Here is an 18,700-nt window from a genome sequence, read left to right as displayed (position 1 = left end):
CTTTATAAATTTGGTATGTATACAATCCAATGGTCCTCAATATCTGCAAAGATGGAAAGATTGACACACCCGTATAAAACAAGCAACTCATTTGTATAATTGTTGTTCCACAATCAGATACACATCACAGCCCACACACACTAGGCAAGCTACTATTAGACTTGTGGTGTGTAGTCTACATTGTGTGTCTGTAGAATATATTATTCTATTGAAATAAAAATTATCCAATTTTGTATTCAAATTAATAATACAAAGTTAATTTAGATAGCTCAATAGTGCAATACTAGAGCTATAAATACTTTTTAGGAGCTGACACTCTTATTCCTATCGGTATAAGAATAAAAACATATACAAAAAAATATATATATAAATATATTAGTAAACGACCAAAACGATTGTATAATTAATAAATCTGAAACTTTTTTTTGAGATGAACTTAAAATGAGTGTCTGCTCCTAGCAAAGCAGTACGTAATAAAAATTTATATATAAATAACATTCATTCAGTTTATGTTGTTTTATTTTTACACTCTTTCCTGGAATTAATGAGCTTCACCGAATTCTTGGAGTCCAACTTTGAATTCTTCATATAAGTAGATCAGTTTCTTCTTAAGTTGAGCTTCATTTTCGTGATTTCTCCATAATAGCTTCCAAAGCTGTGTTCTTCTGTCCAATGGCAAGTCCGACTGAAGCCACAACTAAGGCACCCTACAAGATTTAAAAAAGAAAGTTTGGCAATCACTTTGACATATTTACCAAACATTTAGTTGATATTGTTATTCCTAAACATTGGCAGCAATAATGGATACATGATAATCAAGAAGGATATTAAGAATGTTCAGATGATATCACCACCTCCACCAACATACAATTCCTTTCTTGTGATCGATAAAGAAGATGGGTTCTATCTTACCTTGTGGAAAAAAAAACTCATAGTGAAAAAAGTCTTGATAGGTGGAGATTTGTTGGAAAAATGACAAATTATGGGAAAGAGAGAGAGAATATAAAACAGAAAACACAAGTTTTTTTTTTCTGATAACAAAAATCAAATAAATTTAGAATAGCTCAGAGAGAGTAGGATATAAAATACACAAAGTACATCTCACAATATTTTGTTAATTTCTAACTACTAAGAGATTTTCATTTCTCAAGATCGTCATGTTTGAATTGCAGTCGCCACAGTGGATTTCACCTTTGCCATAACTTCATCATAAAATAATTCAAACTCATGATGTACATTATTTTATCTCTGTTAATGTACCTGAACAGATGCCGTAAAAACGTCAAGTAGGTTTCTTGATCTAGACATGTCATGGGCAATGAGAGTTGCCCAAACACCATACATAAACCATGCTGTCTTACTTCTAATTCTTTCAGTCCCACCCATCTCTGCCAACCAAAATGTTACACTTTTTTTTTTTTTAAAAACGATGCAAATAAAACAGCATTATGACTCGACTATCAAAGAATAAAATGGAAATAAAATCCAAACATTTACCAATTAGAGAAAATCATCAAAATCAAACTTTTTAACTAACCTGAATAACTTTGGTGACAATATCCTCGGAATCTTGAAGAACCACTAGATAGTCTGTACTGACACCCCATTTCTGAAAAGAAAAAACATTAAGTCAACTAAGAGAAGAGTCTATCACACATGTTTCCTCAGTGTGATCATGTATGAAAGTGGCCAGCAAGGGTTGAGGACACGTGTTGCATGGACAGAAACGATATGAGGCCGATACAATGGATGTGTAATGTGAGCCTCAAATGAAGATGAGATCTAAACAACATAGGGAGATGTGCAGAACAGGAGACTTTGTTAGTTTGGTCACATTGAAAGAATAGATAAGAGTGCTTAGTAGATGTAGAAGAGTTGAAGTAGCAGTTTTGTTTAACAGAGGAAAGTCAAGGAAAACATGTGAAGAAGTGATAAGGATGAACATGAAAGAAAGAGGTATAAATAAAGACTTGGCCAGGGATAGGTAAGTTTGAAAATAACTTTCTAAAAGACATCCAACACATGCCAACATATAAAATAGAGATACAGCCAAATACGATGGCTTTACTGCAATTTCACAGCAGATCCGATTATCAAAAGTGTATTCTTGTCCCATCAAATCTGGTCAAACCCAAAATCCTTGTTCTTCACACCTATATGCTAAAATATACGCACCATCCCAGATGTGACAACAATACTCCATACATGGGCGAATGGTGGCCTTATAGAGATACAGGATACTTTCAGGTGTCAGTAGTTTTCTAGCACGGTAGAGAGAGCCTACCTTTTTTGCAGCAGCCCTGGCAATGTTTTCAATATAATTGTTCCAGCTCATGTTTCCTGTGAACATTAGGCCAAGCAGTTTGAAAGATGTACTCTCAGACAGGGAGTCACTGGTCATTGCTATTGGTGGCAGAGAAGGTTTCTTGTAGTTATTGAAGGAAACCAGTTTGGTCTCGGCAGCATTGAATGTGACCATCCATTTATGTCCCCATTCCACTACAGATTGGAGGTCATCCTCTAGTGTTTTTGCCATTTTTTTAGATATGTGTTCATTTGTTTTCCTGTCATGCCTGTTATAGAGTGTGGTGTCATCAGCATATATACCCATCTCAGAGGCAGTTTTGTCGGGGAGGTCATTAATAAATATCAGGAACAATAGAGGTCCAAGAATAGACCCCTGAGGCACTCCCGCATTTATATCACACTGTTTAGATACACGACCGTCGAGGACAACCTGGATTTTTCTCTTATCTAAGAAGGATTTAATTATGCTAAGTATTCTACCAGTGATACCGTATGATTTAATTTTCCTGAGGAGACCCTTGTGCCATACCCTGTCAAAAGCCTTAAATATATCTAGAGCTACCGCTCTGCCCTACCCTGCTTTGTCCAGTGAATGGTATATACGTTCAGAGATTACAGTGAGGATGTCAGCTGTGGAACGGGCTTGTCTAAATCCATATTGTTTGTCAGTCAGAAGTTTAGCATCTGTAAGGTGCCGGACTAGAGCATGGTTAATTATGGTCTCAAATATTTTGGCGAAAAGTGGGAGGAGGCTAATGGGGCGATAATTTGATGGGTCAGTTCTTTCGCCAGAATTCTTGAATATTGGTACCACAGAAGCGGTTTTCCAACAGCCCGGAAAGCAGGATTCATTAAGGCATTTGTTGTAGAGTTTGGAGAGAACTGGAGCTACTTCGGCTGAGCACTTTTTAATAGCACAGCTGGGATGAGATCAGGTCCACATGCTTTTGAAGTGTCAAGATTTTTTATGATAGCGTGTACCTGAGCAGGAGTGATTTTTAGATCGTCTAGCGTGGCGTCTGTCCGCAAAGGAAAGTCAGGCAGGGGGTGGTTGGAAGGGTCCAGTGTGGAGTTTGAGGCAAACCGACTGGCAAGCATATTACCTTTGTCAGTTGCTGAGTTATTATTATCAAACTTTTTATTATTATCAAACTTTTTTATTATTATCAAACTTTTTTACTATTATCAAACTTTTTTACTATTATCAAACTTTTTTATTATTATCAAACTTTTTACTATTATCAAACTTTTTTATTATTATGAAACTTTTTATTATTATCAAACTTTTTTATTATTATCAAACTTTTTTATTATTATCAAACTTTTTTATTATTATCAAACTTTTTTATTATTATCAAACTTTTTATTATTATCAAACTTTTTACTATTATCAAACTTTTTTATTATTATCAAACTTTTTATTATTATCAAACTTTTTTATTATTATCAAACTTTTTTATTATTATCAAACTTTTTTACTATTATCAAACTTTTTTATTATTATCAAACTTTTTTATTATTATCAAACTTTTTTACTATTATCAAACTTTTTTACTATTATCAAACTTTTTTATTATTATCAAACTTTTTTACTATTATCAAACTTTTTTACTATTATCAAACTTTTTTATTATTATCAAACTTTTTATTATTATCAAACTTTTTTATTATTATCAAACTTTTTTACTATTATCAAACTTTTTTATTATTATCAAACTTTTTTACTATTATCAAACTTTTTTATTATTATCAAACTTTTTTATTATTATCAAACTTTTTTACTATTATCAAAATTTTTTACTATTATCAAACATTTTTATTATTATCAAACTTTTTTACTATTATCAAACATTTTTATTATTATGAAACTTTTTATTATTATCAAACTTTTTTATTATTATCAAACTTTTTTACATACACAAATAAAAAAAAAGAACGATACATACACAAATAAAAAAAAAGAACGATACATACACAAATAAAAAAAAAGAACGATACATACACAAATAAAAAAAAGAACAATACATACACAAATTAAAAAAAAGAACAATACATACACAAATAAAAAAAAAGAACGATACATACACAAATAAAAAAAAAGAACGATACATACACAAATAAAAAAAAAAGAACGATACATACACAAATAAAAAAAAGAACAATACATACACAAATAAAAAAAAGAACGATACATACACAAATTAAAAAAAAGAACAATACATACACAAATAAAAAAAAAAGAACAATACATACACAAATAAAAAAAAGAACAATACATACACAAATAAAAAAAAGAACAATACATACACAAATAAAAAAAAGAACGATAAAAAAGAACAATACATACACAAATAAAAAAAAAAGGACAATACATACCACAGCAAGATTCTCTGCTTGTAAAAACAGTTCTGTCAGTGCTCTCTCCATCGGCACAGGTAAATGACCAGACTTGTTGGTGGTATTTTTACTTAAGCACACATGCAAATTCCACAGTGGACGGAGAAGAGAGAGATCAATGCGTTCATCAGCATCAAGATTTCTATGAAAATAAAAATAAATTCAATAAAAAATATATAATGAACTAGTAGAATAACTGTTCCCCTTGGGCATAAGCAATAAATATGACATTAATTTTAAATTCTCATATTTTTTTTTTCTTTGAGAAGTAGGGTATAGTTTGGATGACATCCCCCTAAATGGCAATGTTCACAAAAAATAAAATAGCCAAGCATGCGGGGTCTCCCTGTAGGAGTGAAAAATTTACTTCCACAATGACTAATGTTTGTACAAATTTTTTTTTAAATTCAAAACGGGGTTATTGAGAAAAGTGTGAACAAATAAACAGACAAATGATTTGAGAACAATTTTACCCCTATAATGGCCCCTGGGGGGGGGGGGGGTGTCAACCAGAGTTATCCCAAAAAATTCGTTTGGCAAAAGTTTACTTTCACTATGACTAAGGTTTGTGAAAAATTTCAAAAAAGTCCAAGGCATGGTTACTAAGAAAAGTGCGAACAGACAAACGGGAGTGAATTACTAGTGTGACAGGAAACCGGACGATGCCGGGTATCCCGTTCAGCTAGGTGAAGATAAGAATGCTTATGGCCGGGGGGGGGGGGTGCTGATACTGTGTCAAAGATTAAGACAGGCGTTTATGAGATGTTCGGGAGACATGATATCTGTTTTAATGGCGGAAAAAAGGAGATTATTTTTCTAGTTGGATCTGGTGAGAATGAGTTTTAACTAACGTAATTGATTCGGACAGTCTCGAGAATTGGGTTCCAAAATGTCTGCTCGGAGTCGGGGACCCGCGGTGTTTTAACTCAGAGACCACCAAGCTAGTTTGACAGATATGTTCACAAAACAATAGAGAAAGGGAAAAGAATAAGAAAATAAAGGGGATAGAAAAAGAAATTCACAAGAGAAGAAAGAGGGGGGAATAGAAGATAATGGAGAAAAGGAAGGAAGATGCTTTTGATATAAACAACGATCGCCTACTCGAAAAAGATATAGAAGGGTTTTAGGAGTCTTTGGCTAGCGAGCGAAGCGTACACATCGGCTCTCGCCCCGCCTGGGGTCCGAGCAGCAGAAATCTCAATAAGAACTAACTTGAAAAGATCTTGTTCTTAGCTAGAGAATTAACCTGATATCTCAAGTATACAACCTGCATCACGAAGTGCGGATAACGAAAACACGACTTTAAACAAATGTAGAATGATTGCAAATAATTATTTTATTTGGTTTAAACGAAAATGACCTCAGAGTTTTTTCTTTGTTTTTCGATTGCCGGCATAAGTGAAGATGCAGTTTATTTCAGGTATGCCCTGACGCCAGACGACGAAGACACATTCACAAAACCAGAGTGACGGCCGAAGAGGACAATGTTGCCACACGGACTTGGGGTCATGCACGTTTAACGTGCCTTGAGCAGCGGAGGTATGTTTTCCAGGGACCAGTACGAGTCTGGTCACACTGGAGGGGTCCACCACTAGACGACGCATGCCCGGGACACGAAAGTGTCACATTCACGTGCCAGTGACATATACCTGTTATAATCTGTTGCCGTGACTCTTGTGTTACAACGTGATGCGCGTGACATCGTCGCGTTACGTGATGTGCAGTGACCCGTCACGTTACAACGTGGTGCCGATGACTTAGGACCATCACATCTGGGATGTGCACGAACGAGTTACCATGAACACAGTTTGAAGCGTTTGGAACTCAGTTCTCTTGAAAAAAAATATATAAAGGAAATGGAAAATAGCACAGAAAAATGTTTAGAAAAAAGACTAGACGACGCATGCCCGGGACATCGTTCCCGTTACACTAGGTCTAATTCCTCCTTTGTTAAGGGTAAATAAATCAATGTTTCACATTACTCACCCTGTTGTCTAGAATATAGATTCCATAATAAGTTTAGAATTTTACCAACATGTCCATATTGACACTCGCACACCTGCATCAATGCTTTCAATTATTATCATTTAATATAACTGGAAATTTGATGTAAAGTAATTCTTTTCCATATTAAAGTTTTTCTATTTACATTTTTTTTTTTTTTTTTTGCAGGTGCCAGTTTCGGTTGGCACCCTATCTACATAGTAAAGTTCACAAAAATAATGTGTCCATGTTACTAACCAGGTTGCCGAGACTACATCTTCTAAAATTCATAATTATTAATTAATTAAAAAATGTAAAAATAAAATCCTATATATGCACTACCCTGATGTTAAGATTTAAAAAAAATAAATAATGTGCCCATATCACCAATCGTGTTACCTAGAATATATATTTTTAAGGTCATAACCTGTTCATTAGTTTAGGAGATGACCCAGTACACACACACCCACATATAATAAAATTTAAATTTATAGAAGGAAATACAGTGCAGAGGTGTAATAAATTGATTCAGCAACTGCAGGAAATTAATTTACTGGCAAAATAATTTTCCAACAAAAAACTAAAAAACGTTTTTTATTTTATAGTTTTAAAGGTTAAAAACTTCCAACACACACACACACACACAAGTTGATATAACTTATTCCATCATTATATCTTAATTTGGTTCGGTCTGTGTTTATCTGCTATACCTCTGCATTTTTTTTTTTTTTTTTTTTTTTTTTTACACAGTGATCACCACTTATCAAGGCCCGGAAGCCACTCAGGGATAAGGGTTATTGCAAGTACATTACCTTAGTGTGGAGCTTTGATGAAGTGATTACTTAAGGGGGCGGTTCATTAGGAATTTGTTAACATTGGACTTGAAGACATCCAAGTTGTAGTCCGGAGGGAAGCAGGCAGACGGAACAGAGTTCCACAGGTGTGCAGTTCTAAGAAAGAAGCTTTGTTCATGGAATCCGCGTTTTGATTTAGGCACAGATATAGAGTGGGGGAAATTTGTCACAGTGGATTCAGCTAGACGGGTGTTTTTTGTGAAAGATTGGCGAGGGGGGACCAGAGATTGGAGTTCAGACGAGCATCTGCCATGGAAATAACGATAAAACAAGGATAGGCTCGCAACGTCTCTTCTGTGGGAGAGAGGTTGCAGGGAAGAGAAAAGGGCATCCCCCCACTAAGCCAATTTTGTACTCTGTCAAGGCAGGATAGGCTGTTTTTAGCAGCTCCTGCCCAGATATGGCAACAGTACTCCCTCCTTTGACGTGCTTGGCTTTTATATAGATAGAGAATTGCATCAGTAGTGAGATATTTTCTGGAGCGGTAGAAGGATCCCACCATCTTTCCAGCGACCCTGGCAACAGACTTGATGTGCGTGTTCCATTTCAGATCAGGAGTAAAGGTCAAACCCAGAAGCTTGTCAAAACACGGGGCCTCACCCAGACAAGAGCCATCCATCACAATTGATGCCAGCTGGGGATCAGTGCGTTGATGATGTAAGGATAGGAGTTTGGTTTTGGATGCATTAAAGGTAACCAGCCACATCTTCCCCCACTGAACCACGCGCTCGAGATCAGAGGAGAGAGAATCAGAGAGAACTTTGTCATTTACAGCCTTTGATGTGTTGCCGTAGATGGTCGTGTCATCAGCATAGATGTCAACGAATGATTTAAGTATGTGTTTAGGGAGGTCATTGATGTAGATCAGGAAGAGAGTTGGGCCCAGGATTGACCCCTGAGGGACTCCAGCATTTATATTGCAGGCCTCCGATTTTTGTCCATCTACCACTACTCTTATGAGCCTATCGGATAGAAATGATTTAATGATTGAGAAAACATTTCCAGTTATACCGTAGCTGGAAATCTTGTGAAGTAGACCCTTATGCCATACCTTGCGAAGGCCTTTGATATGTCAAGAGCAATTGCCCTAGAAAGGAAGCCTTTGTCAAGAGATTCACTAATCCTGTGAGATATAACCGTCAGCACATCTGCGGTAGATCTTGCAGAGCGGAAACCATATTGTGTGTCACTAAGAAGGTTATTCCTGCTGAGGTGGTTGACTATTTCTCTATTTAATATGGATTCCAGCAACTTACTCATAACACACAGGAGACTTATAGGTCTGTATTGAGAGGGAGATGACTTATCACCTGAATTCTTAAATACAGGGCAAACTGATGAGGTCTTCCAGGGAGTCGGAAAGCACTTCTCCTTAAGGCAGCGCTTAAATAGTTTCGTAAGTATGGGAGCAAGTTCTGGTTGAAGCTTTTTTAACACTATAATTGGGATGCCATCAGGGCCAGTTGCTTTACTGGAATCTAGATTCTTTATTAGCTTGGCGACCTCATGCACGGATATTTGTATGTTACCTAGCTTGTTCTGTGTTATAGGAGGAAATATGGGGAGTTGATGGCCTTCGTCGCATAGGGTAGAATTAGCTGCAAAGTTCTTTGCAAATAGTTTGGCCTTGTCTGACGCTGACGAGATGACCTCTGGTCCATTGATAATGGTTGGGATAGAACGCACACTTCTGTTCAGGATCCTATTTGTTATTTGCCAAAACTGGTGGGATCCAAGCCGCTGATCAGCTACCTTGGATTTAACAGACTGGGCATATAGCTCTCTTGCATTTTTTATTACTCTTTTACAGTGGTTGCTGGCAGATCTGAAAGCAGCTTTAGTCTCAGTGCATCTATTACGCTGGTAGCTATGGAAAAAGTGATTTCTGTGCACGATAGAAGCACATTCTGGGGAGAACCATGGCTGGCTGTTAGGTTTTTGTTGGAATTTTTTAGATGGTATGAATTGGTCTATGCCTACAATTAACCATTCAGTCAGATCTGATACTATAGAGGACACATCCTTTTTAAACATGGAGTGCAGAGGTAAATCAGATATAAATGTACGGAAGCTATCCCAGTCAGCCATAGAGTATCGGTATACAGTACGGTGGAGGGGCACGTCTGGGGGCTTCTTACATTTCGTTTTTATCTTAACTGATACGACGGAGTGGTCGGAGGATCCTAGAGGAGAATGAACGGAACATGAACATAGCTCAGGAGAAGTTGAGAGAAAAAGGTCTAAGAGGCTTGCATACTGACTGGGTGTATCGGGCACACGGGTGGGTTCGCGAACAATCTGAGTGAGGTCATAAGCAATGGCAAAATCATGACAAAACCTCCCCTCATCGTCTGTCTTATTTGAATGGGTCAGCCATTCCATGTTATGGACGTTGAAGTCACCACATATGTGGATGTTAGCCGAGGGATGTGAAGACAGTATGTGGTCTATTTTCTCAGATATGCTCTTAAAGATAGTAACTCTGCTGTTGTGGGGCCTATAGAGGGCAAATATAAATGCAGTGGTGTTAGCAAGTGCAACCCTGAAGCACATATAGGGTAAATTAGGATCTTCTCTAGAGATATCCCTGCCACACGGGAAGCCATCCTTAATGTAGGCACATATTCCATGCCCATGGCGATCTTGGGGGTCAGATTTAGCTGTTAAATTTGAGTATCCGTTAATTATGAACTCATCTAGGGAAGTGGTCGGCCCTATTCCAGTTTCACTTAGAAATAATATGTCCGGTTTCGTCTCCTGTAATTGGGTTTCAACCTCTGGAAGGTTGGAACGTAGACCCCTGATGTTGGAGAAGGAGACCTGGTAGTAGGGGTCTACGTTGGAAGATGGGGTTCTAGGTTTAATAGAGTTTTTATTCTGGAGATATTTCATGTTGAGGTTTTGGGATTTGTGGAATAGGTCGGCATACTTGGTTAGAGCAGTACAGAGAGGGAAAGGAAGAGAGAAAAAGACAGGAAATTTTTTTTTTTTTTTTTGTAGCATACGAAAAGGTAAAGCCGTAACAATTACCCACTAGTATGGCATCGAGAGGCCCCACCAGAGACTACTGCATGGTCCAGATCCACTCACCAAATGGCAATACAGCAGTCCCAGTACTTTGCGCCTGCTTATAGGATAGCCTCCTTAGTGGTTAATCCAAGGTTCGGGTCCCTGACTATCAGGCGGATAACGTCAGCCCAGACAAACGTTTACCTCCAGCACCCTTACTAGTGACATGGCCACAAGGACAGACAGAGACAGAAAAATTTCCGACATCTCAGACTACTGGTCACCAAGTACTACCGACCTTTGAGCAGCTTTTTCTTCACCCTTTGTCAGAAAAATCACTCATTGAATGAGGACTGAATCACAAAATAGGAGAAGCGAGAGTTACTGGAGCTGCCGATAACACATCCACTGTATTATCTACTCTCCATTAAAAAAAAAAAAAAAAAAAAAAAAAAGGGGGGGGGACAAGTGACTTATTTATATCTAAGTAGTAAGTCCGGTGCTAAGTTAACAATTCAGGACACTTTTGATGATAATCTCCCCTCCCATATTAATGGGTGGAAGTTTGTCATTATCGATTTCCTAAAGCAGTTGAACTTCTGCCAGCATGAAGAACAGACATAAAAAAAAACAAATATGAAGAGAAGTATAAAAAAAATACCAACTTCCATTGGATTAATTTTCTTCATTTTTTTTTCAGTTCACCCTAACCAAGGCAAGTTATCACTGAAACATAAGAGGCTACAGTAAATTACGGGCCATGACTACAGCGACACTAAGTAAGGCGTTGAGAAACAAGATATCTGTTCACGTTACATTTAGTGAATTAAAAAATAAAATAAAACTCACTTAAATTGCGTTTGAATAATTTTGAGCAGCAATAAAATGGTATCTAATCGTTTCTTTTGTGTTTGCTTGCAGGCGACATGCACCAGATGCACCCAAATGTCTTTGATTGGTAAATTTCTGCAGAGAAAAACAAGATTTAATGAATCAATATATTTTTACGGTGATCAAATTACAAAGTCAATAAATTTGACAAAAGTGTAGAGAATTGCAATAAATTGGATGAATTCAGAAATAATGTGAAAATACGGAATATATAAGAAATAATGTGAAAATACGGAATATATAAGAAATAATGTGAAAATACGGAATATATAAGAAATAATGTGAAAATACGGAATATATAAGAAATAATGTGAAAATACGGAATATATAAGAAATAATGTGAAAATACGGAATATATAAGAAATAATGTGAAAATACGGAATATATAAGAAATAATGTGAAAATACGGAATATATAAGAAATAATGTGAAAATACGGAATATATAAGAACATAACGTTTCCGAATTTTTTAGATGAACATTTATTATTTGTATGATTTGCATTTTTCGGACTACTGTTTTCACCTTGAGTTTTATTTTCATAACATTTTGGTCAATATAACTTCTTTTTCACATGTATCTTGTAGAACTCGGAAATCTGCAAGAAATTTCCAATGGAACCCTTTATTTAATCCACAGGGGTGACACGTTCTTGTTCTGTCATATATGACTGGGTAGAAGTTTTAAGTAATTTGCAATTAGATTTTGAGCATTGCCTGTACTGAAGATTGAACCTTCAACCACCAGACTTCGACAGAAAGATTTTAGAGTTCGACAAGATACACCTTACATCAACCAAAACATTATGAAAATTACACTCAAGATGAAAACAATAGTCCGAAGAATCCAGATATAAGAATATGTTGGGTCTGTCTAAGGAATATTTTTTTTATTTAAATATTTTTTAAATCGTATAAAAGATTTGACTTTTTCAAACTGAACATTTTTTTAACTGAATTTTTTTTTCTTTTAATTGAAAAGGAATATTTAATGTTTTTTTTTACTTTTAAAGAAAATTTTCAACTATAAAAACTTTATTTAAAATTTTTAAATTTAAAAAAATTTTTCATTATAAAACTTTATTCAATATTTTTTTTTTAATGAAAAATATTTTAATTATTAAAATATTTTATTTAAAATTTTTCTTAATTTAAAAATTTGATTCTTGTCCAGAATTTTCTCTATGTTAAAAAAAAAAATTCAAAATCTGTATGATATCAAACCTGTGATAAAACAAAACATAACATATTCCAAAATTCACATATATTAATCAAGTAGTTATATTTTTAAACAAGAAAATCAAATTTTATGAGTAACCAAGAAGCGACAGTCATGTCGCCATTTGTAAAAAATGTAAAACAAAGGGAGATAACTTAATGGGATTTTTGTTGTGATGCCTACAAATTCCTATTAATCGATTTTCTTTATAAAAATAAAACTACTCAATTTACATAATTTTTATATATTTTCATTCCATCACGGGTATATCCATCATAGTTTTTTTTTAAATATGGGGGAAATTCTGAACAAGAACCAGAATTTTGTTTAAATATTTTTTTTTTTTTTTAAATTTATTCCAACAAAATTTGGAATGAAATTATTGCTTAGAACAAAACTGTGCAAAAGGCTTAAATAAACAAATAATGTTTGTGAAATAAATTTTCAATAGAGTTAAAGAATTCCACAAGGAATTTGAAAACAAGAAAAAAAAAATGAAACTTACTTGTGGAGTGGTGAGAAAAGGAGGTTGTGTAATATCAAATGACCAGTTTTAAATCGGTCTTGAAAACCTGCCGTCACAATAAACTTATAACCCCAAAATGTATTTTCACTATCACTGGTAAATTTGTAATATAACGTGTCGCCTAAATAGAACAAAATAAATAAAACAAAAAAGATGAAATGATAAAAAACCAATTAACATTTCTTTTTTTGAAATAAGAGAAGTTGGCACTTCTTTATTATAATAGCGGAATTCAAAGAACGGAATATTGAATTTCAAGTAAAACCTATGGTATCCACTTAATTGTCTTCTTTTTTTTTTAACATAGGAGTCACTACTTATCAAGGCTCAGAGGCCACTCAAGGATAAGGGTTAAAGAGTGTACAGTAGTCAATAGGAAAATATCGTAGTAATCGTTATTAGTGGAAATTTGATTACTTAAGGGGAACGGCTCATCAAGAACTTGTTTACGTTGGACTTGAAGATGATCATATTGCAATTAGCTGGAAAGCAGGCAAACAAGAGTTCTATAGGTGCGAAGTTCTAAGAAAGAAGCTTTGTTAATGGAATCTATGTTTAGGTTTAGGCACAGATAAAGAGTGGGGAAATTATTGATAGTGATTTCAGCTAGACGAGTGTGTCTCGTGAAAGTTTGGCGAGGGGGGGACCATAGATTGGAGCTGAGACGAGCACTTGCCATAAAAATAACAAAGCAGAAACAGGCTCACGTCCCTTTTGTGTGAAAGAGGTTGCAGGGAGAGAAAAGGGCATCTCCTACTAAGCTACGAAGTCTATTTTGAACTCTGTCAAGGCAGGATACGGTCTTTCTAGCAGCTCCTGCCCAGATGTGGTAACAGTACTCCATCTTTGGATGTACTTGGACCTTATGCAGATAGAGAATTGCATCAGCAGTGAGATATCTTCTGGAGCGATAGAAGGATCCCACCATTTTCTCAGTGATCTTGGCAACGAATTTGATGTACGTGTTCCATTTAAGATCAGGAGTAAAGGTCAAGCCCAGAAGCTTGTCAAAACATGGAGCCTCCCCAAAACAAGAGCCATTCATTTCAACTGATGCCAGATAGGGATCAGAGCATTGATTTAAAGCTAGAAGCTTGGTTTTAAATCCATTAAAAGTAACCAGCCACTTCTTTCCCCATTTTACCATATGCTCAAGATCAGAGAGATAATCAGAAAGAACCTGGTCGTCTATGGCCTTTGATGTGCTGCCATAGATGGTAGTGTCATCAGCATAAATATCTACGAATGATGTAAGGATGTGATTTGGAAGATCATTAATATAGATCAGGAAGAGAGTTGGGCCCAGGATGGATCCCTGAGGGACTCCAGCATTAATACTGTGAGCTTCTGATTTCTGCCTATCAACCACTACTCTTATAAACCTATCAGAGAGAAATGATTTAATAATTGAGAAGACATTTCCAGCTATACTGTAGCTGGAGATCTTGTGAAGTAAATCTTTATGCCATACCCTATCAAATGCCTTTGATATGTCAAGAGCAATTATCCTAGAAAGGAAGCCTCCATCGAGAGATTCACTAATCCTATGAGATATAACTGTAAGCACATCTGCTGTAGATCTAGCAGAACAGAAACCATATTGCATGTCACTCAGGTTATTGTTGCTGAGGTGGTTGACTACTTCTCTATTCAACACAGATTCTAGCAACTTACTTTTGTCATATCACAGTGATGAATATACACAAAAATTAATAATTAATGAAAATCTTTTATAAAGACTACTCATACCTAAAAGTATCCTGTACCTCTACAAGGCCACATCTGGGCTGCTGCATCTACCAGTAGTCTTTCCCTCTTGGATAAGGTCCAAAAATGAGTTTTCAATCTAATATATCCCACATTGTCAACTAAGCTCCAACTCTTGTCCCATCGACGCAATGTTGCATCTCTGTGCCTGTTTTACAAATATTTTAATGGAATGTGCTCTGATGAACTTTTTGCACTTGTGCTCCCCCTAACATTTATATCCCAACAAACTCACTTGGCAACAAAATCACACCCCTTCGTTGTTGGTCCCTAAATGCCAGAAAGCTTTCTACTCTAATAGTTTCTTTCCTCGAACAGCTAGACTTTGGAATTCCCTTCCTGCTACCTGCTTCCCTGACCATACTGATATGCAGAAGTTTAAATGTAATGTAAACCAACATCTTGTTAATCTTTCCTAGACATGATCCCAAATAGTAGCCCCTTACATCGAAGTGGAGATATGCCTTGTTAGGGGTGAACGTGAATAAGAAAAAAATTCTTAAATTAGTAAAAATAGAGTTTTGCTAAAAAAAAAAATAAATAAACAGGAGAGTTCCAATTAGTGCAAGGGAGGTAAATTTTTTTTGAAAACTGAGAATCTTAGGCCAATTTGGCAAAACAATTTTTGCTAATCGTCTCTGAAAACAGTTTTCATGAATAATTAATTTTTTACCCTATTTTTCGTAAGTTTTGTATATGTTCATTCTTGCAACATAAAAGTTAAATAGATAACATTGGTTTTAAGTGAAATTCAATATTTTGATTTTCGTTATTATAATGAAAAACCATCAATAAGTTTTGAATTTTACATTTAAATTGAATAAAAATTTTTTTAGTTTAACTATGATTGAAGAGTGTAATTTAAAAACATGTTAACTTTCTCCAAATTTACAAAAATATGTCAAATCTAAAATTCAACCACAAAATCATATTTGAATTAAAAGCAATAACAATTATTTTATTTTAATTAAAAATAAAATTATTTTAATTTTATTTTTATTAAAAATAATAAAATTATTTTAATTTTATTTTTATTAAAAGTTATAATTATTGTTTCAAACACCCACCGGCTAATCTTAAAGTTATAGGAACAAAGTTTAGTACCTGTTTTAATAGCTACACAGTCTATTATGTAGTTGGTCAGTGATGGAGAAATCCTTTTAGATTGGAGCAAATTTTATTTTGGTTCCAATCCAAGATGTTTCTTTTGGGGGAGTTGGATATTTTCCTACTTAAGAAAATAAACCTTGTGTCACACTTTGTCCTTGTGGTGGGTATGAAGACAAATAGGAATAATAGACAAACAAGAATAAAGTAATAAAAACTTGGTTTTACGGCATATCAACCCTTTTTGGGCCATTTGATGCCGAATCTGGTTATTTTGGAAAAAAGATTTTATGTTGCAAGTTATTTATACCTTCGAATCTTTTTTTTTTTTTTTTTTTTTACATAGGCATCACCACATTATCAAGGCCAAGAGGCCACTCAAGGATAAGGGTTAAAGAGTGTACAGTAGAAATTGGACAATATAGTAATCATTAGTAATGAAAATTTGGTAAATTTGATAACTTATATGGAACAGCTCATCAAGAACTTATTTACGTTAGACTTGAACACAACCATATTGTAGTCAGCCGGAAAGCAGGAAAACGGAAGACAAGGGGGGGGGAATTATTGATAGTGTTTACAGCTAGACGAGTGTTTCTTGTGAAAGTTTGGCAAGGGGGGACCATAGATTGAAGCTCAATCGAACACTTTCCATGAAAATAACGATACATCAGAGACAAATCTTTTTTATATGCTGCTTAGTTTGTTTTTTTTGTTTTACAACGTATCAACTATTTTTCGGGTTATTTAATGCAAAATCCAGTAATTTGAAGAGATGGTTTGATGCAGTAAGTTCTTTATATCTTTTAATATTTATTCATAATGTTTAGTTTGGTTGTTTTGTTGAGGAAAATTGTTGTTTTTGTTTTTGACTTTGCAGAACATGATTGAGTATGGCAACAGGAAAAAAATAAATTCAATGTTTAGTGCATTTTATGTTAGGAAACCAATATCTTCAGACAGCCTGATCTGGTAACATCAGTGGGTTAATATTGGAAAAGAATGTAATAATATAACCAGATTATTTGTATCTTTTAGGTGAAAAAAAATATATAATTTAAAAAAAAAAAAAAAAAAAAAAAGAAAATTCTATTGTTTGACCTGGAACATGAAAGGGTGACCAATTACTGTGCGCCATGCCACTGACTTCATGGACATTTTTCTGGAAATCAGGAGAAGTTGAAAATTCTAATCCATCACAATGTTCTTCTGTAGAGCATCTATAAAAGATGAAAAGATTTTGTTTGATTTTGAAACTATTGCGAAATCTTGAAATAAAGAAGGACACAAGTGAAGAAATGAGAGGGAAAAAAAACGGTAATATACCAAATCAAAATTCCAATAAACAAACCACATTAGCAGGTTCAAAAACATTTGATCGAAAACAGAAGGCTGTAGTGAGTTCTGGTAAGCTTTTAATTTTACATAAATTTCAACTGGAAGGCAACCCTGCAGTATTGTGTTCTGCAGATTGATAATTCTAATAAAGAAACTTTATTCATCAAAGTTATATTTAGTTTTAATGAGAAAGGAAAATTAATGACAGTGGTTGTAGTTAGGAGTTTTTGTTATGAATCTTTTACAGAGCAGATGACTATAGATTGAAGAACAGGTAAGCACATTTTTTTTTTTGTCATTTCACCCCAAACAAGGCACAGAGCCAATTAGTTGTGAGGAGCTACTATTTGGAACCAGATTTGCAGGAATACTATTTAGGGAGTTGGGCAGCTAGATGTCTGTTCACATTACACTTGAATTTTTGCATGTCAGTACAGTCAGATAAGCAGGGGCCAGGGAGGAAATTCCAAAGTGCAGCAAGCCAGGTGACAAAGCTAAGTATAGAGGTGGAATTTTGCTGCTAGTCAGGTTTCTCAAGGGGGTACTAGTGCTTTGAGTTTGTCAGAGAACTTGCCATTGAAATACTTGTAAAACAGGCACAAGAATGCCATTTTCGGCGATGGAATAGAGGTTTGAGTTTAGTTGATAGTTAAAGACCTAATAGGTTGGCGACTCTTTATTTAACGCTGTCTAGGAGCGAGAGACTAGTGGCAGATGCACCAGCCCAAATGTAGCAACAATACTCCATGCATGGGCAAACTATGGTCTTGTAGAGATACAAGATACTCTTAGATGTGAGTAGCCTTTTAGCACGGTAGAGAGAGCCCATCTTGCAATGTAAATGATAGCGCATAGAAAGACTACCAATATCTTTTCTGTAAGAAAGCAGTAGTAGAAAGGAGAAAAAAAATCAACTAGATTTCAGTTGGATTTGCACCCTGCTAAGGGAGGAAAGGATGCTCCAAGCAGCACCTTTCCAGTAAAACTATAATTTTATCAAATTAGTACATATAGATATAAAACAAACTAAAAATAAAGATAATTTGTGATGTGATGAGCTATGTTGAAATTAAAATTACATCGAAAAGATTCAATATTTTTTTTTTTTTTTTTTTATTTTATTTTTGCAAAAGATGCAACTTTAATTCACACTACACACATTTGATTATTTTTATTTTTCAAACCCAGTCACAAAACTAGCATTCTATATTTAGATTACCAGCAATCAATACAGGAATTGTGAGAAATTAAGTGCCTATGTAAAAAGCCATGTCAACAGGTATGAATGGTAAACAGTCAGAAAG

At 34.9% G+C, this 18,700-nt stretch overlaps 1 protein-coding gene across 2 annotated transcripts in view; it reads right to left on the bottom strand.

The window, feature by feature from the left end:
- Positions 1 to 501: 501 nt before the first annotated feature.
- The window catches only part of LOC145276705 (zinc finger ZZ-type and EF-hand domain-containing protein 1-like), a 156,518-nt gene continuing 138,319 nt past the window's right edge, over positions 502 to 18,700 (bottom strand). For both annotated transcript variants that reach the window (XM_080127901.1, XM_080127902.1), the window contains exons 50-55: positions 17,160 to 17,278; positions 13,164 to 13,305; positions 11,400 to 11,516; positions 4,684 to 4,846; positions 1,538 to 1,609; positions 502 to 707 (exon numbers count right to left, since the gene is read on the bottom strand). In XM_080127901.1, coding sequence (XP_079984027.1) covers positions 621 to 707; positions 1,538 to 1,609; positions 4,684 to 4,846; positions 11,400 to 11,516; positions 13,164 to 13,305; positions 17,160 to 17,278 — 700 coding nt within the window. In that variant the 3' untranslated portion in view covers positions 502 to 620. The remainder of the gene's footprint in view (positions 708 to 1,537; positions 1,610 to 4,683; positions 4,847 to 11,399; positions 11,517 to 13,163; positions 13,306 to 17,159; positions 17,279 to 18,700) is intronic.

Source organism: Euprymna scolopes, chromosome 5, assembly GCF_053919585.1.
Source record: "Euprymna scolopes isolate OS-2025 chromosome 5, ASM5391958v1, whole genome shotgun sequence".
Taxonomy (NCBI): domain Eukaryota; kingdom Metazoa; phylum Mollusca; class Cephalopoda; order Sepiida; family Sepiolidae; genus Euprymna; species Euprymna scolopes.
The sequence above is the reverse complement of the archived record's forward strand: the minus strand, read 5'-3'. Positions and strand labels throughout refer to the sequence as shown.